We start from the raw sequence: 25,201 nt of genomic DNA, 5'->3' as shown, positions 1-25,201 counted from the left end.
TTTGCACATCTACAATGTACATCTACATGTCCTGCTTATGACTATCCACCCAAAATGTGCACAATGGGCAATGTGTGCCCAAACATCTTTCCTGTGCTCTCAGTGGGTCAGGTCACTTCTGGTGTGCAATATTCCCAAATTACCCCCACACAAGCAAGTGCTCCCATTCCAAGCATTCGCTCCGTACCTGGCTCAATTCCTGGTATTTAAACGGTGTGGGGATTTTTTTCTGTAAAATTCACCAACTTTATCTCGCCTCTTATTTTTGTGCACTCATTTTGAAACTTTGTTCCCAAATAAATAAAAACAAACTGCTGCGTTGTGAACACAGAGACAAATGGAGAATGTATTTTGCTGTGATCTTTGCAGGCACCTGTCGGTGTAATAAGTATGGGTCGTACAGTGGGACGTGTAGCCCTAGCACCGGTCAGTGTTCCTGTAAACCGGGTGTGGGCGGCCTGAAGTGTGACCGTTGTGAACCTGGTTTCTGGAATTTCCGTGGCATCGTAATAGACGAGAAGAGCGGATGTACTCGTAAGTGAATCTCAAGGATGCTTTAGTTGTAGTGTAGAGTCCATAAAGGTGAAGCAGTTTATAGAGTCCCCTTTACCTTCCCCCTTGTTCTCCTGCCCAAGTGGATTACTTGACGTGACACTCCGCTGCACAGCGAGGAAGTGCCAGACCCGTGTGGTCGGGAATAGGCCAGCGAGTGTAACGGTGGTGGTATTCCAACTGAGCTCCGTGTCCGCGTGACGGAAGGGCAACGTTATCGAGTGACCCTTGCAGCGAGTGTGTGAATGTGGATACCAGGAGAGGAGAGGACAGCCTGTCAACACTCATTGCTCAGGGCTACACACAAAGAATGTCTGTCCACTTTAGCCAGTCACTAATGCGCACCATCTTATCTTCAGTTCTTTCACCTCTGGAATTTGTATCAAAATCCATTCCAAATTGGGTTTTGGAAATGATGAACGACCCAGCTAGGGTAGCAGTTAGGACAGTACAATTGGTCACGGCGGCTGGAATATTGACCTGGCGACCCATGGGGAGGGGGGGGGAGGGGGGTCCGGTAGCACATGGGAAACCCAGAAGTAGCTGCATCGTATCTGTCAGTGTTTTTGATCTCTGATCTCCGGTGATCCCTTCCAATTAATGCGAGCAGGCGTGATGGTGACACGCATGAGTCTATTTCAGCTGAAATATTTAAAGGGATCCTGCAAAGATGAATGTAGGGGAATAGAGGAAGAAATTCCTCTAAGAAATTAATGAAGTCCCAATGTGGCAAGGCTGCAGCTTGCTTAAATGGTGCCTCCCTCGAGCTGATGCTGCGGTCCGTAAGGGCCCGCAGGGAGATTGCCTTCCCAAGCCGACTCTAGCACATCACTCCTCGTACTTGTATCGCAGGTGCACCCGTTCCTATCTGTCCAGACATCTAAAACGCATCTTCAACATTCCGATCGCTTGCTCAATGACCGCTCTCGTGCTCATGTGCCTTTGGTTGTCTCTCTCCTGGGCCCCATTGTTGGGGCTCCTAACAGGTGTCAGAAGCCACGTCATCTGGGGTAGCCCTCGTCGCCAAGGAGCCAGCCGGTAACTCTGCTTCGGAGTCCGAAGAGCTCTGGTTAGGGAGTGGGGTGTGGACTGGCACAGGATGAAAGCATCATGGCAGCTGCCTGGGAATCTTGTACACAAACTGCAGGAATAATGGGCATGAATTCACCCGAGTGGAAACACTACTGTTGCAGCATGTGGAGCGGGGAATGAGTTACGTTATTGGGGCAGAGCAGAGGGAGCTTTACTCTTGGTCTATAACTTACCTGAAAATGTTTGTTGCGAGTGTCAAACATGGAAAAATTTAGTTCCCCGACACTGACACCTTTATGTGAAAGAGCACAGATTTTCTGTATTATTTTATGGTACTGTCTTATTCTTAATTAAATCTTTTTAAAGAACGGAGAAGTTGAGAGCTCTTATTGATTTCAATTCTGTCACATGCCACTGAGTATTTCAATTGTATCTTTCTGCAGTAAGGCATTGCTGTTTCTCCCTCTCTTCCTTGCACAGCATGTAATTGTGATTTTGTTGGAGCCGTTCGTGATGACTGTGAGCAGATGACTGGTCTATGCTCCTGCAAAGGAGGCATCACTGGAATGAAGTGTAATCAATGTCCTGATGGAAGTAAATTGGGCCAGAATGGCTGTGATAAAGGTGAGGGCACCGACACGTATAGTAAAACATATCTGATCAAACATCTCTTGTAAAAACCTGAAAATTGAGGTGCTATGTCGGTGTTATAGATTTCGGAGAGGTAAAAATGGATAATGTGTTGTTCCATTGAGTGAAGCTCAACGGACCGGTGGGACAACAGTCCTTTTCTCAGAAGGTCAATAGTCCTGAAGCCTTGAAGCACCGACAGTTGTGGTGATAATGAACATTAAATCATTCAGTAGAGCCCTGTGATCTGAGACATCATAGAAATTTACAGCACGGAAGGGGGCCATTTCGGCCCATCGTGTCCGGTCCGGCTGACAAAGAGCCACCCAGCCTAATCCCACTTTCTAGCTCTTGGGTCTGTAGCTTTGTAGGTTACGGCACTTCAGGTGCATATCCAAGTACTTTTTAAATGTGGTGAGGGTTTCTGCCTCTACCACCCTTTCAGGCCGTGAGTTCCAGACCCCCACCACCCTCTGGGTGAAGACATTTCCCCTCAAATCCCCTCTATACCTTCCAATAATTACTTTAAATCTATGCCCCCTGGTTATTGACCCTTCTGCTAAGGGAAATAGGTCCTTCCTGTCCACTCTATCTAGGCCCCTCATAATGTTATACACCTCAGTAAGGTCTCCCCTCAGCCTCCTCTGTTCCAAAGAAAACTTTCCTCATAGCTAAAATTCTCCCGTCCAGGCAACATCCTCCCAGTAAATTGGCTCCGGTTTAAAAAAAACATATATATGTCAGCCTATATATAAGAGAGATAAATATAAATAATTCTAAAGCAATTGGAACAAATATTAAAAATCAAAAATGTTGGAAATACACAGCAGATCTGTCGGTGTGTACAAAGAGCAAAGACAGATTAACGTTTTGAGTGTAGACCCTTCGACAAACCTTCAAAGTCCGATGAAAGATCCACACCCAGAACATCAGCATTCCTCTCTTTACAACTGTTGATGGGCCTGCTATGAATTTCCAGCATTTTCTGTTTCCATTTTAAAAATATCAGGAGATCCCAAGTCCTGTGCAAATGCAAACATTGGGCAATAAGGCCACAAGGTGTTGACCATGTGAGGGACAGACAGTGTGAGAAATGTGAGTGTCACATTGGTGGGATAGAGAGGTGCTTGCCTGAGGAGCAGTTTAAGTGGAGCCTCTAATTTTACACCTGACCTCTATTTTAGAGGGCGAACATTGACGCTCCTGTTGTTCTTCTGTTGCCCTTTTGTTTGTTCTTGTGCCACGAGGTGTGGAGAGGAAAAAATATTCAGGAAGTGAATGAAGAGAGAGTTGAATTAAGTTTTATTTCCACTTTTCCGCAGACCCAAATGTTGCCAAATCATGCGCTGATCTCCATTGTCAATATGGAGCAACCTGTGTGGAGAGTATTGGGCGAGCTTATTGTGAATGTCCCCCTCCCATTTGCCCGGAAAGTAAAAAGTTTAAGGTAAGATTTCATTCTTACATAAGAACATAAGAAATAGGAGCAGGAGTAGGCCATATGGCTCCTCGAGCCTGCTCCACCATTCAATACGATCATGGCTGATCTGATCATGGACTCAGCTCCACTTCCCCGCCCGCTCCCCATAATCCCTATACCCTTATCGGTTAAGAAACTGTCTATCTCTGTCTTCAATTTAGTCAATGTGCCGGCTTCCACAGCTCTCTGAGGCAGCGAATTCCACAGTTACAATCCTCTGAGAGAAGAAATTCCTCATCTCATTTTTAAATGGACAGCCCCTTATTCTAAGATTATGCCCTCTAGTTCTAGTCTTCCCTATCAGTGGAAACATCCTCTTTGCATCCACCTTGTCAAGCCCCCTCATAACCTTAGCCGTTTCGATAAGATCACCCCTCATTCTTCTGAATTCCAATGTCTGGAGGCCCAACCTACTCAACCTTTCCTCATAAGTCAACCCCCTCATCTCCAGAATCAACCTAGTGATCCTTCTCTGAACAGTCTCCAAAGCAAGTATATCCTTTCTTACATCATCATCGTTCCAGAATACTGGATTGGAGAAAACCATGTCATAGAAACATAAAAACATAGAAAATAGGTGCAGGAGCAGGCCATTCAGCCCTTCTAGTCTGCACCGCCATTCAATGAGTTCATGGCTGAACTTGAAACTTCAGTACCCCCTTCCTGCTTTCTCGCCATAACCCTTGATCCCCCGAGTAGTAAGGACTTCATCTAACTCCCTTTTGAATATATTTAGTGAATTGGCCTCAACTACTTTCTGTGGTAGAGAATTCCACAGGTTCACCACTCTCTGGGTGAAGAAGTTTCTCCTCATCTCGGTCCTAAATGGCTAAATGTCCTTGTAAAAGGGTCATTTTATAAACTTGTGTTTCTGCTGCAAAGCTTTGATCGTCACAGCGCATTTCGGGAATTCCCAAATTGTGCTCCTGATGGACCAAAGATACGCACTGGGAATGTGAATTTGTAAAATTATCCCATTAAAATCCTGCTCCATCGACTCCCTCCAGCTCACTGACCTCCACAGAATAATTCTTGGGACTCCACATCTTCATTATTTCCATACTGCCTCTCGGAGACATTTAAAAAAAAATGTATTTGTTCATGAGATGTAGGTGTGAGCGGCAATATTTGCCTGTCCCAAATTGCCCTCGAGAAGGTGGTGAGCCACCTGAGTGGCTCGCTAGGCTATTTCAGAGGCCAGTTAAGAGTCAATCACATTGCTGTAGGTCTGGAGTCACATATAGGCCAGACCAGGTAAGGACAGCAGATTTCCTTCCCTCAAGGACATTAGTGAACAGATTGTTTTTTACAACAATCCAGTAGCATTGCTGATACTAGCTTTTTAATTCCAGATTTAGTTAATTAAGTTAATTATAAATTCCCCAGCTGCCATGGTGGGATTTGAACTCATGTCTCTGGATCATTAGTCCAGGCCTCTGGATTACTAAACCAGTAACGTAACCACTGTGCTACCATTCCCAATATCAGGAGACCAGTTTCCGTACATATGCTGGTGCATGTCAGCTCCATCTTTCTATCACCACTTTGACTTCCATGAACAATTCTCTGTGGTCTGACCAAGTTGTAAATGCAACATTGAGGGGTCAAAATTCAGTGCCGCCGTTTTTGAGACGGTGTCACCGCCCGAGTGCTGATTTTACCGACAGGTGTAAGGTGCACACTCCAGCTGCCAAGTTCAGTTTTTACACCCAAAGCTGAGAGAGCAGCGCTTAAAGTGGCATTGCACACTCATCCTTGGCGGGAGTTCGGGCGGCCGATTCAATTTCGCATCGGGAGGCTGTCATGCTAGAGGGAAAAAACAGGAAGAAAAAAAAATAACATAACTTCTCCGAACCACACACAAACTTCCCCACTCTTAAAACTAATGAAAATGTGCAGAAATAAATAAAGAGAAAAACTTACCTTCCTTTCTGGGTGATTCTGCCCGAGACCCGCGCTTTAACCACCACTTTTATCAGGCTGTGCGGCCATCTTGCCGGTACATCATCCGTACAAAGCAAACGTCGTGATAGAGGCCTCAAAGAGGCGTTGCACGCTGGATGATGTCACCATGTGGGTGGTATTAGCTGGCGCAGTGTTGACTCTTGGCGCCTCTGCCAAAGAGCCGACTGAGTTTATTGATGACAGTACGCCTTTGCTGCCCACGTCCACAATCGAATTTCGACCCCTGAGAAAGCAGAAGCTATATTATTTATTTGTGTCTCACCAAAAACTCCCAACTCCCAACTGCATTCCCCCTCCCCAGCTGCTCACTTCGGCTGAAGGAGACAGTATGCTGTCTTGAGCTGAGTTTCAAATCCCACATCCTTTCTATCATTATTGTGATATTTTCACAGAGCACAGTACACACAGCTCCCTAACATGGCAGGCAGCTCTCTCGGAAGCCTCCAGAATCTGCCTGGTTCTGTTTATTATTAACTCTGCAGTTGCAGTACACAATACGTCCACATCCACAGTGTGGAGCTACAAACATTACAAGCTTACAGACATTACACTTCTCCCTCCTTAATGAAGAAGTTATTATAACAAACATCATACATAACTTTCATGTTTATACATAACACAGGATATAAACTTATTTTTTTTCCACATTTACAAATTTAACTTTACCACTTGTTTTCTGTTTCGAAGAGGATACCTTCCAAACCTGGTGTCAATTTCACACTCGTTCGAGGCTCATCCTGAGGAACGTTTTCCTCCACAGAATTTCCTTGATTTTCATTTGAACTCGCTCTAACTTCAGGCTCTTTGTTTTCTTGATTCGGACTCAGACTTTTATTCTGATTCTCTCCTGGATTTGTTTCCAGTACATTGGATTTAGGATTTGCTACTGGTGTATCAAAACTATCTGATGAGTCAGAAATAATTGAATCATTCCCACCTTCAACTCCTTCCATGTCTGTAGGTAAAATATGATCAATATGAACAAACCTAATCTGTCCATTATCAAACATCTTTACCAAATATGTGCGAGGACCACATATCTTCACCCCTCTTCCTGGTAACCACTTTAACCATTTATGGTGATGGTTCTTCACTCTCACCTTCTGGTTTAATTTCACACTTCTCTCTTTTACTCTACCTCTATCCTGATTCTCTTTCTGTCTTAATTGTGTCTCTTCTACGGACTGTGCCAAATTTGGCTTTAACAACGAGAATCTGGTTCGTGGCTGTCATTTGAGAAACAACTCTGCTGAAGTTCTACCAGTAGTTGTATGAGGAGTATTTCTATATGTAATCAAAAAATTAGCCAATTTGTGATCCAATGACAACTATAGTTTCCTTGGATTTGGATCTAACATTTGTTTTATGAGGGCACGTTTTACAATTTGTACAGTGCGCTCTGCTGCACCATTCGAAGCAGGATGGTATGGTGGAACCTTGGTATGTTTCACACCATTTTTGCTCGTGAATTGTGCAAATTCTTCTGAACGAAATTGTGGTCCATTATCCGAAACAATTTCTTCAGGGAGGCCAAATGAAGAAAATAATTTTCGTGAAATGTCCAATGTTTTACTTGTTATTTTCCACATTGGAAACACCTCAACCCACTTCGAATGGCTATCAATCACAATGAACAATTGTTGTCCTTCTTCTAACTCAGCAAAATCAATGTGTAGCCTTTGCCACACCCTGGGAGGCCATTTCCATGGCTGTAATGGTACTGATGGTGGTTGCTTGCTTACCGATTGACATGTCGTACACTGACTCACAATGTACTCTATATCTTTGTCAAGACTTGGCCACCATAAATAACTGCGTGCAAAACTCTTGGTCAAACACATTCCCAGGTGCTGGTCATGGAGATCTCCTAATAATTTGGACCTGAATTTATTTGGTATAACCACTCTTGCACCCCACATGATACAATCTTTATCGACTGGTAATTCATTCCTACGAATGAAGAATGGTTGTGTATATTTGTCTGTTACCTGGTTTGGCCATCCATTTGCAATATACTCATACACCTTTGACATCACTGGGTCACGTTTGGTTGCTCTACCAATCTCTTCAGCTGTGACTGACAGTTCATCAATGTAAGAAAAATAAAACACTTCTTCCCTATCGGGTGTAACTTGTGATGGAGAAGGCAATCTAGACATTGCATCAGCATTACTGTGATCAGCTGATCGTCTGTATTCAATATCATATGTATATGCTGACAAAATCATCTCTGCATTCGGGCTACAGCTAATGTTGGAACTGAGGACTTTGGATGGAGGATTGCTGTTAGGGGCTTATGGTCCGTAACGATGGTAAACGTACGACCATACAAGTATTTGTGAAACTTCTTTACCCCAAAAATTAATGCCAAAGCTTCCCTTTCAATTTGCGCATAATTACTCTCACTGACACTGAGAGCGCGTGAAGCAAAAGCAATTGGTCTATCCTCCCCACTACTTAATACATGAGAGATTACTGCCCCAACTCCATACAGAGAGGCATCACATGCTAGCTTAATCTCCTTAGATATGTCATAGTGAACAAACATGGTGCTCTCTACCAATTTGCTTTTATACTCCTTGAATGCTGTATCACATTCTTTTGACCACTTCCAATGGACCTGTTTTTTAGAAAGTTCATTCAGTGGATGTAATACTGTAGCCAAATTTGGTAGGAACTTCCCATAATAGTTCAAAAGACCCAAGAATGAGCGAAGTTCAGTGACATTCCTGGGAGTGGCTGCATTTCTAATTGCATCCAATTTTTCCATGGTTGGATGTAAACCTTCTTTGTCTACTCTTTACCCTAAGTACTCCACTGAGTTTTTAAATAACTCACACTTACAAGCAGACACTCGTACTCTGTGCTTCTCTAGCCGTTTGAGGACTTCATTCAATATGTTATTATGAATTTGCCTATTTGGTGATGAAATTAGTATGTCATCCAAATAACATACTACCCCTTCAATACCTTGCAAAATCTGGTTCATCACCCCTTGGAATATGGCAGGGGCGGAAGACACTCCAAACGGTAGCCTATTAAATTGATATAGGCCTAGATGAGTATTTATAGTCAAACATGACTTGGACTCCTCATCCAGTTCAAGCTGTAAGTAGACATTCGTAAGATCCAGTTTTGAGAAGATCTGACCACCTGTCAGTGTTATGAACAAATCTTCTATATTCAGCAATGTATTGGGGACATTACCCTCTAGAACCTGGTTTACGGTTACTTTATAATCACCACACAATCTTACCTTACCATCGGCTTGCCTTGAAGCCTTGGATCGGACTGCCCGTTTCACAGAACACCTTCGGATACTTCTTGATAACCTCATCCGTTGATGAAAATCTCGCTTCCACACAGAAACTCTTACTCCAATCCAGCTTCAGTGAGCTCAACCAATTTCTTCCTAGTAAGGCAGACTTGTCTCCTTTCACTATTATTAGATGCAAGTTCTGAAATTGATATTTATATTTCACCGATACGGTGATACAACCTACCACAGGAATTTTCTCTCCCAAGTAGCCTCGCAGCTCTATCTTGGATTTCTCCAGTTGGAAATCACGCAATCTGTCGAGGTACAGCGACTCCGATACTACACTCACGGATGCACCCGTGTCAATTTCCATTGGTATCTTGAATCCCGCGACATCTATGTGGATTTTGATGCTTTCCGAATCACTGTCCATTAACCTCGTGCTCCTGATGACATGTAACTCTAACATCTCCTCTTCCTGTTGTTGTTCTTCCATGCTATGTAGTCTCTTGGGCTTTCTACTCATAGCTTTGAACGCTGGACTCATAGCTTTGGAAGCTGGTTTACCCTTCAGTCGGCATGCCTTCGCAAGATGCCCAGTCTTTCTGCAGAAGAAACACTCTGCCTTCACATATGGACAAATTTGAGCAATGTGTTGTCCCAGCCACCTATAGCACGACTTCGACGCTCTGTTAGAATTTCCAGTTTCTGAGACTTTGGGCTCCCACCGTCTTTTACTTTGAACCTGCAAGTGATTTACCTCAGTTGACTGACGACCGTAATTATTATTTAATTCTTGGGAATATTGTTCGGCTATGCCCATCGACCTCGCTGTCTGACAAGCAATCTCAAAAGTCAAGTCATCCGTCGTCAATAACTTCCTTCTGATCGCATCATTTTTCACCCCACAAACAAAACGATCCCGTAATGCTCGGTTTTGAAAGTTTCCAAAATTACAGTGCATCGATAGCTTTTTTAATGCTACAATGTAATCACTGATACTTACATCAGCCTTTTGATTCCGAATCCCAAAACGATAGCTTTCAGAAATTTCTAACGGTTTGGGGTTATAGTGCTGCTCCAGCTTCGTTAAAATCTCTAAGTGTTGTGTCCTTTGGCTCGTCAGGCACAAGCAGATTTACAAGGGTTTCGCACAATGCCGGACCTGCCTCCCATAAGAAGATCGCTTTCTTACGTTCCAACACAGCCCGGTTCTGGACTGCATTTTCTGGAACTTCGGTTATGTTATTTGCAGTGAAATACATTTCTAGCCGATTCACATATGCTTTAAAACATTCCCGGTCGTGTCTATATTCCCCCAAATGTCCGATTACACCTGCCATTTTAATCTCTAGCTGTTCACACCATATGCTGTATTTTACCTCGGATTTTGTCGCTTTTTCCAAAGACAGAAACTTCCAAAGTCTCTCTGTCGGCTGGCTGAATCCTTCCCCAACAAAATTTAAGCTTTAAATCATCTGAAAAATCCCATCTCATCGCCAAATGTGATATTTTCATAGAGCACAGCACACACAGCTCCTAACATGGCAGGCAGCTCTCTCGGAAGCCTCCAGAATCTGCCTGGTTCTGTTTATTATTAACTCTGAAGTTGCAGTACACAATATGTCCACATCCACAGTGTGCAGCTACAAACATTACAAGCTTACAGACATTACAATTATGATGGCAGACTTTCACCTCTACAATATGTCTCCACTGGTTCCTCATTCTCCCACCATCAAAAATCCTTACCCATGCTTTCGTTGTCGCTAGATTCGACTCAGCACTGCCGTACATAGTCTGGAACTTATCCTAATCTCTCTGTTGTCCGTTTCATATCCTTCACTAATCCATCCCTCCTTTCTTGTTGAGCTCCACTGATTTCCGTGTCAACTGTTGCTCAGTGGGTAGCACCCTCACCTCTGAGTCAGAAGGTTACGGGTTGAAGTCCCACTCCAGGGACTTGAGCACAAAAATCTAGGTTGACGCTCCCAGTGTAGTACTGAGGGAGTGCTGCACTGTCGGAGGTGCTGTCTTTCAGATGAGACATTAAACCGAGGCCACGTCTGCGCTCTCAGGTGGACGTAAAAGGATCCATCCCATGCCACTATTTCCAAGAGGAGCAGGAGAGCTCTCCCCTGTGTCCTGACCAATATTTATCCCTCAATCGACATAACAAAACCAGATTATCTGGTCATTATCACATTGCTGTTTCTGGGCGCTTGCTGTGTGCAAATTGGCTGCCGCGTTTCCCACATGACAGCAGTGACTACATTTCAAAAGTACTTCATTGGCTGTAAAGCGCTTTGCGGCTTCCGGTCGTGAAAGGCGCTATTTACCACTGTTTCTAATGCATCAAATTTCAGATTTTTATTGTTCTTTAGAAAAGCCCTTCATGCCCATGCCCCACTTTTCTAACCTTCTCCAGCCCATGACATACAGTCCTCCGATTGTGGCCTCCTGTGCGTTCCCTTCCTCCTGGTGTTCCTCACCTGTGGCACAGCTTTCAATGCCTAGTACTCGGAGTTGAGGCACAGACCGGCCATGATGTAATTGAATGTCGGGACATAATCCAGGGGATGAATGGCCTGTTCCCGTTCCCTTGTTCCTATGTTGTTTAGTGTGTAATTCTCACAGTGATGTGTACGTGATCCTTGCTTATTTGCCTCTTTTGTACCATATCAGGTCTGTGGCTCTGATGGCATAACCTACGCAAATGAGTGCCAACTCAAAACTATTGCATGTCGCCAGGGCATAATAATCACAATTAGGCACCAGGGGCTTTGCCAAGGTAAGGAAGTTGATCAAGCACAGTGTGATGTTTTAACTTGGCAGGGAAAAGTAGGGAGGTTCTGGGGGCTAGAAAACTATGGCAGATTACCGTAGATAGCTGAAACTTCCCACGGTTGGATTTGCTTCCCATTGACGACACTGAAACTTGCAGAGCTAAAAGGCATTTTGTCTCCTCTTCTGGATAAGGATAACCAATGACCTCTTCCCATGATGATATAGCCCTGTTTACAAGGCGTGCGAATACAGAGTGAAGCCTTTCTGAAAGAAGGCCGTTGGAAAGGTGATATTACTGATTATATTTATTTATTCATGGGATATGGGCGTCGCTGGCAAGGTTGGCACTTATTGCCCATCCCTAATTGCCCTTTATTGTTTTTTGTAGCGGTTTGGTACAACTGAATGGCTTGCTCGGCCATTTCAAAGGGGCAGTTCAGAGTCAACCACATATTGCTGTGGGTCTGGAGTCACATATAGGCCAGACCGGGTAATTTCCTTCCCTAAAGAACATTAGTGAACCAGATGAGTTTTTACGACAATCCGGTAGTTTCATGGTCACCGTTACCGACACGAGCTTTCCATTCCAGATTTATTTCATTTCCCCAGCTGCCGTGATGGGATTATAATCGGCGTTCAGTTTGGTCTGCAGGAGATCGGTGTTTGTGAGCCGTCGCTGCTCCTCCTTTTACATTGGTGAATGCAGCCCCTTTCTCTCACCAGCAGAGTCAACCCTTCAGAGACTGGCTGCCTGGGCGGTAATCTGGCAGATTCCCCCCCCCCCCCCCCGCCCCGCCCTCCCCTTCCCCCTAGTTGTAGAAACTGCTTCACTGGGATGAAGGTCGGGCTGCTTCTGGACGCCAGATTTACACCCGGGCGGCGAAGATGAAAACCTATCCCGCTCTGTCTACAATTTCTGGAACCCAAACTAAACAAGCGCTAGTATAAAAACTGCTTTAGAGCAAATTGACTGACCTTATGTAACTTTGTCGAATCGAGGCTCTTCCATTCTGTTAACCAGGTGAAACCCGCGTGCAAAATAATTTGTAATGGAATTGTTTGCATATCAAAGTAAATGAATAATTACTATTCTAACTAAATCTAGGACTTTGACACAAATATTGCACCTTTTTCATTATTCGTTCCTGGGACGTGGGCGTCGCTGGCAAGGCCGGCATTTATTGCCCATCCCTAATTGCCCTCGAGAAGGTGGTGGTGGTGAGCCGCCTTCTTGAACCGCTGCAGTCCGTGTGGTGAAGGTGCTCCCACAGTGCTGTTAGGAGAGGGAGTTCCAGGATTGTGACCCCAGCGACGATGAAGGAACGGCCGAGATATTTCCAATTCGGGATGATGTGTGACTGGGAGGGGAACGTGGAGGAGGTGGTGTTCCCATGCGCCTGCTGCCCTTGTCCTTCTAGCTGGTAGAGGTCGTGGGTTTGGGAGGTGCTGCCGAAGAAGCCTTGGCGAGTTGCTGCAGTGAATCTTGTAGACGGTGCACACTGCAGCCACGGTGCGCCGGTGGTGGAGGGAGTGAATGTTTAAGGTGGTGGATGGGGTGCCAATCAAGTGGGCTGCTTTGTCCGGGATGGTGTCCAAGTGAATACCAGAAACTATGACTCCGATAGGCAGCACTGAAATCAAAGTAAAAATACATCTGCAAAGAACACGCTTAAATACAAAAGATTCCATTGCTCTTCAGTCACTGCCATCAGTTCATCCTGAGTATTGCATCCAACGATAGTCAACTTTCCCCTTGATTCCAGGCACCCAATGGAAATTCATGAGAACAGCGAGCTAGGCAAAGAATGCTTTCCGTGTAAGTGTGCTATCAAGTCGATGAGCAGGAGCCTGTGTCTGACTTGATGCTGTGCAGATCTTGGGCTTGATGCAGTGGCCGTATGGGGAAATAGTCTCCGGGGAGAACTGTTAATGAAAATACACCGGTAAATTCAACAGTCCCATGTGCCTGATGGGGAGCTGTTCGTGAAGAGAGTGTGGTTTAGGGAATTGGCGCTGTTGTGTTGAAACCCTGTCGGAAAACAAGTGGTCCCTTTGAACGTGGCCCCCTGCCAAGAACACAGGTGACTGCGCTGTACCAAACCGCGACAAAGAAGTTTAACAGTCCCTTCACCACACGGACTGAAGCGGTTCGAGAAGGTGGCTCACCCTTTCAAGTGGGCATAGGATTTTGCAGTAATCAGACTGCAGATTACTGATGCTTTTGCAGTATTTTTAAAATTGTTGATCCTTCCCTTTGACTATCAGCACACGTCAGTGTGTAACGTGACAACACCCGATCGTCACTCCCAGCAAACAAAAATGGGCGTAAGCTGAACTTTACAGCTCTCCAAACTTTAACCATAAGTTTTATCTCAATAAAAGAAGCAGCAACCATCAACTTGGACTAATTTAAAGGTAATAATCTGGTGTTCAGGTCAAACAGCCTCTTGTATTTTTATTTTAAGTTTCTTTTCCGATATTCCCCCTCGGAGGCGTGGGCACATGTATTGCAGGCTCCTCCGATACCGTGCCCAAATGGCATTTTGTCGCATAGGAAAGTGGACATGTGAGTGTTGGCACTGCTGCTCAGATGCAAAAGACGTCACAGCTGAGCCCAGTCCTCGGGCCCCAGATCCTGCGGCAAATAGGAGCACGGCAAGCTTTGCTCTAGCTGAAACCAGAAAAGACCAAAGGATTGAATCTGGGATCTTCCCTGTCTGTATGGCTCAGTACCACAACAAGCAGTTCGTCTACTGACATAGTCAGTGGCGGAGGTGCGACTTAGTAAGTTCTGGCTGCACGTAACACATAACTTCTGGTAATCATTACACTATGTTAACTATATATTTTTTAATTCATTCACGGGATGTGGGCATCGCTGGCAAGACCAGCATATTTATTGCCCTTGAGAAGATGGTGAGCCGCCTTCTTGAACCGCTACAGTCCGTGTGGTGAAGGTTCGCCCACAGTGCTGTTACATTTCTTTGTAGCGGTTTGGTATAACTGAGTGTCTCGCTTGGCCATTGCAGAGGGAAATTAAGAATCAACCACATTGCTGTGGGTCCAGAGTCGCATATAGGCCAGACCGGGTAAGGGCGGCAGATTTCCTTCCCTAAAGTGCATGAGGTGAACCAGATGCTAATGGGTTAGTGCATACTACCCATTTTATTCTGCTGCTCCTGCAGTTTTTTTTAAACCAAGGTATTCTGATTATTACATCATTTTTCTATTACTGATCCTGTTGGATCTGCTATTATTTGCACCAGTTGTTCTGAGACCAGCGATTGTTGGACTATGTAGTAAATAGTGTACGAAACACTATTGTCGAAAACGCACTGTGAATTCCACGAGCTGATCTCCCAGTGGAGCCTGTGAATTACGATGCTGTCATTTCCTCTTTTACCCTTTGAGAGCTGCAGTATAAATCGTGCTTGCAGCTGTTGGCTGCGGGATTAAGAATGGAAGCAAACTCTGAGGCCAAAATGCGTCCCGCTTTGGAAAACATGCCAGATCGTAACATTCATTTTCTGGAGCGCGGTCCGAGCACAGCGGGCACCTTATGCCACTTTGTATGTATTGACTATTCTATTTTCAAGTGGCTATATTTCTCCAACCTTTCCCACAGCTCTGGACTTTGCCATTGTCTGCAATGGTCTCATGGAAGGCTCTGATTGTTATCATGTGGTGACACGGGTGGGTACGGCTATCTTGTGTAACATGGTGATAATGGCCACTGATGCAGAAAAACATTTACTGCTGTGATTTTCAGGATATGCACAGCTGCTCTGTGCTCGATATAATATATAGGTACTTCCCTGAAAATCAACGTGTGTTGCATTTCAATACCTAGATTTGTTTATCTCCCTGAAATTTTATATTTGCCAGGCCAGACGTCCATTGTGAAACTTTCATCTCTTGCGTTACCTGACCAGTGTTCATAACCTCTTTGCCTTTGTAGTCATATTTGTGGGGAAAGAAACAATTATTTGTTGAGAACAAGAGCAAGTAAAATAAAGGATGTTTTGTTGTAGTGCATGCATGTCTGTTCACTGTTTTGTGCTAACATAGTTGCATATGAGCCCAAAATGACTCAAGACCATCTGCCCCACTGCAGTTGACCTTAACCATCTTATATTTCATGCAGATTACATTGGATATTCAATCTCCAAGTTAAAGACCGAAGGCAAAGAAATGAACGCTTCCACACATTGGATTGACATATCTGCCTGATGTTCTGAAACTTGGCTGTGTGCATATATAGCTTAAAGTACACTTCACAATTTCTTTCAGATAAAGGGGTTTCCTGAATTGAGGATCCAATTCTTAAAGCCTGCTGTTATCTATGTGTTTTGGTGCTATGCTTTCCTAAACATGCCTTCATTTACTTCTGTAACACTATAGAAACCATCTCACCTCTCTATACAGGAGCTCCATCAAGACCCGCCACTGCTCTTATCACACACTCTCCTCAGACAACCAAATGGTCGAAAGTGTCTCCATCGACGGTTACACCTTCAACAAGGGAAGAAATCATACTGACAGTACCGGTTGAAAAGAAGGACTCTTCACCTCTTGAAGCAATGCTCATTCCCAGATCCACCGCATGGCCTACACATACTACAAGACCCCATGCCCGAGTCAAGACATCCACGATAACCAGGAGCCCGACCATTGCCCGACCTACAATCTCAGTTATTCAGTCTGAACCCCTCGATCAGTCGGGCAGTGGGGATTTCAGTGGGGATACAGATCTTGAAGCAAGTGGCGATCTCGAAGCGAGTGGAATAGAGCCTTTGGGTAATGTGAATTGATAATGTTTGGTAAAGTAATGCATGAGTGTTTAGTGTGGAATCGGTGATGCATGAACGTATCTGTTTATTATGGAGTGCAGCACAGAGTGCTGAAATAGAGCTGTGATGCCCTAGAATTATTGGAACAAATACATATAGCTTAACTTTTAAAATTGGCCTCATCGCTTTCACCTCCCCTCAAAAAAGTTGACTTTAGTCGCACAAAGAAGCTCAACTCTAGGTCACTGCTTAGCTAGATCTCCTCACCTTTCAGTGGTATGTGATCAGGCCACACTGCTTTAAGTGGAGGATGATATACCATCTCTGAAGGCCGACAAACGCTTCGGCAGTTTATGTGGATCTATGCCAGTGAGTACAATGCATAATAGACGAGGCTGATCTAATTCATAATCATAATTACAGTCGAAGATGTGCAATTCTCTGAACTCTGTCAAGTGTAACACTGCCACTTTACGTGTAAAGGTTTACAACTGCTAACTATGGCTGCGAGCTGTACCAATCATGTAACCACATGTACAAAGGCTGGAATACAGACAGTGGCAGACGGGAAAAGACCCCTTGGTCCATCCAGCCTGTTCCACACAATAACTTGCGCAACACAATATATACACGCCCCGCCCCACCCAATATCAACGGTACGAAGGGCCGAACGGTACATTTGGCTCGAAGAGCCAAATGGCCTACTCCTGCACCTATTTTCTATGTTTCTATGTACTCATGGGAGAAGCGAAAAGAACAGATTAAAAATCCCGGGCCATTTGGTGGGGGGGAAATCTGGAAAATTCCTCTCCGAATACCTTAGGCGATCAAATCTAGTCCAGGAGAGATATAAAAGAACTGTCCCTGGATCCAACTAAATAAAAGACAGAACTTGGGTTCCTGAAGCGATGGCTAGGGCATCATACTTGTGAACTCCTCTATATAACCCGAGGGCCGTGTTTTATCTGACGTAACCTGAAAACTAGTCTCGTGAATCAGCACAAGCTCCAATCGTGAAGCCTCATGCAAAGTTCCTGCAGTCCACGGGGCCGTGTTCCCTGCAGCACTGTCGCCTGTAAAATGCTCTCCCTGTACGGAATCTCAAGGGCAGAGTCATCGACCACTTGCCAAACTGGAGCCTTCCAGACAGACATTTGCCTGCGGGCAATCTGTCGTTCCCATTGAAAGTAAAACTTACTGTATCTTCTCCCAGCAACCGTGCGGTCAGATGTGTGTGACCTCTGACCTTGCCGCAGTTGAACTCTGTCTGTCCTTGTTTGTTGTAAACTGAACCTCAGAGTGTAAAATTGGAATTCAAAGGCTGTGCAAGAATTGCCTTTAATGCTTTTCTGCCAGTAGTTCTGTTAAGTTGCATATACATTAAAACCCATTGCTGTAAACAGAAGGTGCAGAGTAGCACTCATTAGATACAATATTTATCAAGCAGGCAGATGCAGCTAAATAATTCATGCCTTATTGAGTTTATCTGGCAAGTTGACTGCATACAGACTTATTCCATATTCTTTATTTGCGCCAAGGGGTTTGAGATAAACCGTAATTTAACAATGTTCTGAATATTAAATAAGTGACCGATGACAGCCCTATTGAATTGATGTGTGTGGTACGCAATGACCTCATGACATCGTAGAAGGTTATCGGTTGTCAAGGCAACAGCTTTTCTGTGGTGTGTCATTTACAAACACGAGATAAAAGTTCACTCCTTGCCTGTTCAAATCGATTTTAAAAAAAACTTTAAGGTTAGAGACTAAAATTGTAGAGCGCACTATCCAAATGCTTCATCGTAGAATCGTACAGCACAGAAGGAAGCCATTCGGCCCATCATGCCAATTCGTTCGAAACTCCTTTACCCATTATTTTACCGGCATTGAACTGTTTATTTTTAATATATAGTAATTTTGCATGATTTGTGGTAAATGTTCATACGCTAATATTACACAGCTCGATTTTGTCATGTTAGAGAATAGAGTAACACGATCAGCACTTAGACAAGTAAAAATGATTCCAGTTTGTCATATTTTGTAGCGTTAATATATGGATAGTGCAATTTTATACAATATACAACAATGTTTTAAAAAAAAACTCTGGTTTCTAGAGTTAATGTCAGAATGTATTTGTGAGACTATTAGATCCAGTCTTCCTTCACGGGCTTATAATCTTAAATCGAGTATTGAAAAGATGCAGTTAACAGCATCTAATTCTCAGAGTTCAGTATTCAGTTGACCTGGGTTACAGTTTAGTTTTTGTGGTCTGTAGGTTTCAGTGAGTCTTTAGTAACTGCTCCAACACCTGTCCCGATTGAAAGGTCATCGTGTGATAACACAGAGTTCGGCTGCTGCCCTGACGGAAAAACACCATCTGTGGATGGTGAGGGAAACAACTGCCCACGTAAGTGCCTTGCGAGACGCACGGATGACACTTGGCTGCGATCATTAGCGATTGTCCTGGGGGCAGCTGGCACTGCGGTGTTTTGTCAGAATGTCTTGTGTCGAGTGAACGGCAGTATTCGGGCGGGCAATGTTCTGAGTGTACGCTGATGGTACCTTTCCCACGTCAGGACATATCGACCAAGCACTGGCTGCCCTAGCGTGTACACAGAAAATGTAGACTGTATTGTCTGAAAAATCGGTTCTGGTATCGAAAGAATCTCAGAATTTGTAGCAATCTAGAGGCAACAGGCACCTGGTGGATCCGTGGGGTACAGTTTTCTCTCTGTGTGTTTTTACTGCGCTGGTTAATGCAATTCAATTTTTGTCTGCGTTATCTTAACACAGTCTGCTAACCCATTTATTGTTAAAATAGCACGGCCAGCAATTTAGTAAAAAAAAAACATTTTGCAAAATAATAACAATAGGAACAAAAAAAATCCCGAGTGTTTTCTTCGTTTAGTTTCTTAAAAGAGTTCAACAGTTTCAGGTTGTGAACTGGGCAATTTATTTTGCTTCCCAGTTACCAAGACAGACATATGCAGCGTAAAAAGGCAGGCTTGAAATTTACCCCCTCAAAATAATCTGAAAATATATTCTGACGTGAAAGCAGCGATAGCGCACTTAGAAAATAGGTTTGCTTACTTTAAAAATTATAGATTTTGAATGCATTCCAGATAAATGCGTTTGAGATTCCTCCTCTCCATAAACCTCCAATCAAGAGCTTAAGTAAATGATGACATTTCATATAATAGAAGGGATTGACTCAATCAGTGATGTATTCACTCCGACAGGAGAGTGCAGTATCTGAATGCCACTGATGCGAAGTGTGTTTTAATTTCTTTGTAAAGATGACTGCTGTATAAATTTGATTTCTTTATTCATTTCCTGCTGGTTTAAACCTGTCACTTCTCTAACGACTCTTTCTCTTTGTCTACTTAACTTCTTGCCAACCTCAGTAGCTCGGAGCTGTGGAACAAAAACTTGTGGTAACATCTGGTATTTATGGCATTGTGTTACGAACCCAAATTCACATGTACACCTATTCCAAGCCTCCTCTGATCTACTAATTCAAAGAATATTCATCCTACTAACCCTAAGACTGGCACTACCAACCATTCACCTTCAAATCAGCCAGTGATGAAGTCTTGCTTATCTGTTGCAGATGAGGGTATTGATTAATGCCAGGTTCCCCTCTGTGTTTCTGCTTTCAATAGCTACTAAGGTATTCCAAGGAGTTCTCATTCTGGAAGAGGTCGAGGGTCAAGAGCTGTTTTACACGCTGGAAATGGATGATCCCAAGTCCGAGCTGTTTGGGGAAACTGCCAGAAGTATTGAAAGTGCTGTAAGTTGGCAGCTGACGAATTAAACAGGCTCCTCCGCTTTGCACCAGAGGTACAGGCCGAGGATAATGAAAGTTCGTGGATACCGTGTGTAGATCAATTATCAAAAATCTGGCCATTCCTACTTGCTGAGTCTTTGGTGTGCACTGGTTGCTGGATCATTACTAGTAACTTGTGGATTTAACTCATTCCCAAGCTAATCTAGTTACATAAGAACATAAGAAATAGGAACTGGAGTAGGCCATTCGGCCCCTCGAGCTTGCTCCGCCATTCAGTAAGATCATGGCTGATCTTCTACCTCAACTGAATGGCCTACTCCCTCTTCTATTTCTTATTGAGGTGTATAAAATTATGAGGGGCCGAGATAGAGTGGATAGGACGGACCTATTTCCCTTAGCAGAGGGGTCAACAACCAGGGGGGCATGGATTTAAAGTAATTGGTCGGAGGTTGAGGGGAAATGTTTTCACCCAGAGGGTGGTGGGGGTCTGGAACTCACGGCCTGAAAGGGTGGTAGAGGCAGAAACCCTCACCGCATTTAAAAAGTACTTGGATGTGCACTTGAAGTGCTGTAACCTGCAGGGCTACGGACCAAGAGCTGGAAAATGGGATTAGGCCGGATAGCACTTGGTCGGCCGGCGCGGACACGACGGGCCGAAATGGCCTCCTTCCGTGCTGTAAACTTCTGTGATTCTACGAACTCCACTTTCCTGCACCATCCCTCGATTCCCTTAATAGCCAAAAATCTATTGACCTCGTTGCTGTGCATTGGACGATATTGGCCCACAGTCAGCTATCTATATTCTCCATGAAAATTGAATTGGGTCTTAGTGCCGCAGAAGACTGTGGTTGGCCTCTTTGTTCACCAGCAACCTGTGGGACACGCTGTTCCTTCCCTGGGTGCCATTTACCATCATTCAGGCCGTGACTGCTGTTGCCTTTATGGTCGAGTGAAATAAACCTTCCTTGTCAATTTGTGGGTGAGGAACATGGTACAAGGCAGTAATGGGGTTTCCTCCATTTCCCCTCTCCTGTGCGCCCATTAGGAACCCTCCACTACAGGCACCTGCTAATATTGCTCTTCACCTCATCTCTGGGAGTTGTTTGAGGATTGTGCGGGGGTGAATTGCCCTCTGATTGACCCTCCTGTCCATAATGGTTGCACTCTTCACCTTCTCCAGGCTCATCTAAACTCTGGCAGTTGGTCGGGGTGAAGGCGTGAGCGTTTGAATGAGTACAGATCACTCGCAAGGAAGTTTACAAAAGTCTGGTTGAGTACCTTGCACAATTGGGGGCGAGGGTGGAGGTTATCTCTGAAAAGGAATTGATTAATCACTGTTTTCAGCCAAGTCTGGATCGCTTCTAACATTTGATTGTTTAACTATGTGTCCCACAATCTCAACTCCATCCAGCTGAATGAACTCTTGGGGAACTCAAATGTCAAGAAAGATTTTAAGAGTGTCCGAGTCCGTGGTCTGGGGCCAAGCAATTCTGTGCGGACCATTGTCGAGGTCCATTTTGATCCAAGTAAGTACACGATCAGCCGGCCTATCACGTGGGTCAATCACAAGAAAACTGCAGAACGGTTTACTGGGGATTAGTTTTCTTGCTGCCTGCTTATGTGGTTGCACTATCATACCCTATCATTTTATCATCTTCCCAGGAACAAGTTACACTTCCCGTGATGTACAAAGGGCTTTACTGCAGCAAGTGAGGCTGTCCAGGAAAAAATCTATTGTTGTGAAGAAACCAGAACAGGATAACATCAAGATTGTGGACTTTGGTGAGGCGTTTTCTGTTTTCTTTTCCATTTTTCCACCTGGTCAAGATTTCTCCCTTTGTCCCCTCTCAACAACAAAGGAGTAGGTCTTAAAGGAGGAAATTGAGGTAGAGAGGTTTAGGGAGGGAGGGAATTCCAGCGCTTGGGGCCTAGGCAACAATAGTTGAGCAATTATAATCAGCAATGTGATAATGACCAGATAATCTGTTTTTTTGTCATGATAATTGAGGGATAAATATTGGCCAGGACACCAGGGAAAACTCCCCTGCTCTTCTATCGCAATAGTGCCATGGCATCTTTTAGGGTACCTGAGAGGGCAGACAGGGCCTCAGTTTAAAGTCTCACCTGAAAGACGGCAACTCCGACAGTGCAGCACTCCCTCAGCACTGCACTGGAGTGTCAGTCTAGATGTTTGTGCTCAAGTCTCTGGAATGGGACTTGAAGCCACAACCTTCTGACTCAGAGGCGAGGTTGCTGCCCACTGAACCACGGCTGACACTGAGCATAAACTGGAGGCCATCAATATAAGATAGTCACCAAGAAATACAATAGGAAATTCAGAAGAAACTTCTTTACTCAGAGAGTGGTGAGAATGTGGAACTCGCTGCCACAGGGAGTGGTTAAAGTGAATAGTATCGGTGCATTTAAGGGGAGGCTAGACAAGCATATGAGGGAGAAGGGAATAGAGGGTAATGCTGATAGATTTAGATGAGGAAAGACAGGAAGAGGCTCGAGTGGAGCATGGACTGGGTGGGCCGAATGGTCTGTATCTGTGTCGTATATATGTAATGTACCCTCTTGATACTAACCTGCCATATAAAAGGAATCTTTAGCCGTTTTTGATTGTCTTCTGCCAAGTGTTCTGAACCATCCCATGCAGTCCTATGGAGAAATCAAGCTTGTTGGAATGTTAATATTTGTAATAGCCTATCCCCCAACACATTCTGGGCGACATTACCTCATCATAACCAGACTCTGCTCTGCAGATGTTTCTTTCTAAAAAAAAATGAGCACCTCCGCAGAGCTTTTTGCCGATAACTGGAACAGCTGTTTTCACGTTTCATTTGTTAAAATTCTCTGGAAAGTTCCATGCAGCGTAAGCTAAACGGCAATGAAGTCCGAGGCGGACTGAACAGAGTGAAAGAGTAGCACTGTCACCCTCTGGTGGTGGCAAGGTGAATTGTTATAGACCGAAAGTTCTCACTATGCACATACTCCAGGACTGGCTACCTACTTAGCTGACCATTGGGTTTTGCGAGTGTACTCTTCGAAATTTAAAAACAGAAAAAAGCTCAGAGTTCCATTTTTGAAGAAAAGTATCAAGAGGGTACATTACATATATACGACACAGACACAGGCCATTCGGCCCACCCAGTCCATGCTCCACTCGAGCCTCCTCCCGCCTTTCCTCATCTAAATCTATCAGCATTACCCTCTATTCACTTCTCCCTCATGCTTGTCCAGCTTCCCCTTAAATGCATCGATACTATTCGCTTCAACCACTCTCGGTGGTAGCGAGTTCCACATTCTCACCGCTCTCTGGGTAAAGAAGTTTCTTCTGAATTCCCTATTCGATTTCTTGGTGACTATCTTATATTGATGGCCTCCAGTTTATGCTCAGTGTCGGCCGTGGTTCAGTGGGCTCTTACACTACTTTTGCAGTTTCTGCATTGATTCCTCTCTCAGCCCCAATGCATCCGTTTCCATGGTGACGAGCATTTTAGGGAGGAAGCGATAAATATATAATATATAATGCTTGTCTTTTTCTCTCTCCGTCCCTGCTCCCAATGCAACTTAAAAAAAAATGTTCTTCCCTCTGAATTTATATGTTTCAAAATTTATTCAAATTGTATTTGTGATTGCATCCATTGAGTATAATTATATAGTTCTGGCAGTTGTAGTAGCCGTAGTGTCAGCACCAATACACAATTATACTTGTACCTCAGCAGCTATTATACAAATACTGCACTGGCCGTGGAGTGCGGCAGTGCGGAGAACAGGTGTATAGAGCTTCTTTCAGCTGTTACTGAATTGAAAGCAGACAATATCGCATTCTATGTGTCTGGTTAAAGGCCAGAATTTTAAAAGCACTTTATGCCAAGTTCGATATGTTCAAACCCTTTGTCTAGGAGTGTATGGAAAAATTCTCACACCAAAAGATAAATGCACTTTCGGGGCGTAATTTTCTGACTTCACGCTATTGGTGGTGAGTGGAGCCCACTGGGAACACATACTGCACATACTTACAGGGTATCCGATTCTGGGAGGGGGCTCGTGTGTTTCTGCTCTCCATGAGCCTCCACTCACTCTATTTACTTCATCTCGCCCTATCAACATATCTTTCTATTCTTTTCTTCCTCACGTACTTACCTTGTGTCCCTGAAATGCATCTCTGTTATTCGCCTCAACCACGCCCTGTGGTAGCGAGTTCCACATTCTCACCACTCTCTGAGTAAAGAAATTTCTCCCTCGTTCCTTATTGGATTTATTGGTGGTTGTCTGATATTTATGGCCGCTAGTTTTGGTCTCGCCCACAAGTGGAAACATCTCTACATCTACCCTATCGATAGGTGCTTGGCAGACGCCTAGAGGAAATGCCCACTGTCAGCTTGTACTGGCACCTGAAGCCTTGGCAACCAGAGAGGGAGAGAAGCAGGTGCTGCACGATAATTTGCAGCGTCTCCCTGTACAGTAGCTGTGTGTTTTATGTCCATTTCCTGCAATGGGTGTTACGCTTTCTGCTTAACCCTTAAACTGTCCGAATGATCTGGGGAGGAGGACAGGTTCTTGAGTCTTGTTTTTCTCCCTAAAGCCACAGGCACTATTAATCTTCATGCTAATGGGATTACACCACCTTCCTTTTGCTTTTCCTTTCCTAATTACATAAGAACATAAGAAATAGGAGCAGGAGTAGGCCATACAGCCCCTCAAGTCTGCTCCGCCATTCAATAATATCATGGCTGATCTGATCATGGACTCAGCTCCACTTACCTGCCCGCTCCCCATAACCCTTCACTCCCTTATCATTCAAAGATCTGTCTATCTCCGCCTTAAATATATTCAATGACCCAGCCTCCAAAGCTTTCTGGGGTAGAGAATTCCACAGATTCACCAGAGAAGAAATTCCTCCTCATTTCTGTT

General features: G+C 44.3%; 1 protein-coding gene across 3 annotated transcripts in view; it reads left to right on the top strand.

The window, feature by feature from the left end:
• agrn (agrin) overlaps positions 1–25,201 on the top strand; it is a 552,899-nt gene that overhangs the window by 473,482 nt on the left and 54,216 nt on the right. For all 3 annotated transcript variants that reach the window (XM_070860482.1, XM_070860480.1, XM_070860483.1), the window contains 9 exons: positions 370–534; positions 2,065–2,208; positions 3,537–3,661; positions 11,604–11,709; positions 16,131–16,502; positions 18,770–18,901; positions 20,157–20,284; positions 21,693–21,807; positions 21,944–22,063. In XM_070860482.1, the coding sequence (XP_070716583.1) occupies positions 370–534; positions 2,065–2,208; positions 3,537–3,661; positions 11,604–11,709; positions 16,131–16,502; positions 18,770–18,901; positions 20,157–20,284; positions 21,693–21,807; positions 21,944–22,063 (1,407 nt within the window). The remainder of the gene's footprint in view (positions 1–369; positions 535–2,064; positions 2,209–3,536; positions 3,662–11,603; positions 11,710–16,130; positions 16,503–18,769; positions 18,902–20,156; positions 20,285–21,692; positions 21,808–21,943; positions 22,064–25,201) is intronic.

This window comes from Pristiophorus japonicus, chromosome 18 (assembly GCF_044704955.1).
Source record: "Pristiophorus japonicus isolate sPriJap1 chromosome 18, sPriJap1.hap1, whole genome shotgun sequence".
Taxonomy (NCBI): Eukaryota; Metazoa; Chordata; class Chondrichthyes; family Pristiophoridae; genus Pristiophorus; species Pristiophorus japonicus.
The sequence above is the reverse complement of the archived record's forward strand: the minus strand, read 5'-3'. Positions and strand labels throughout refer to the sequence as shown.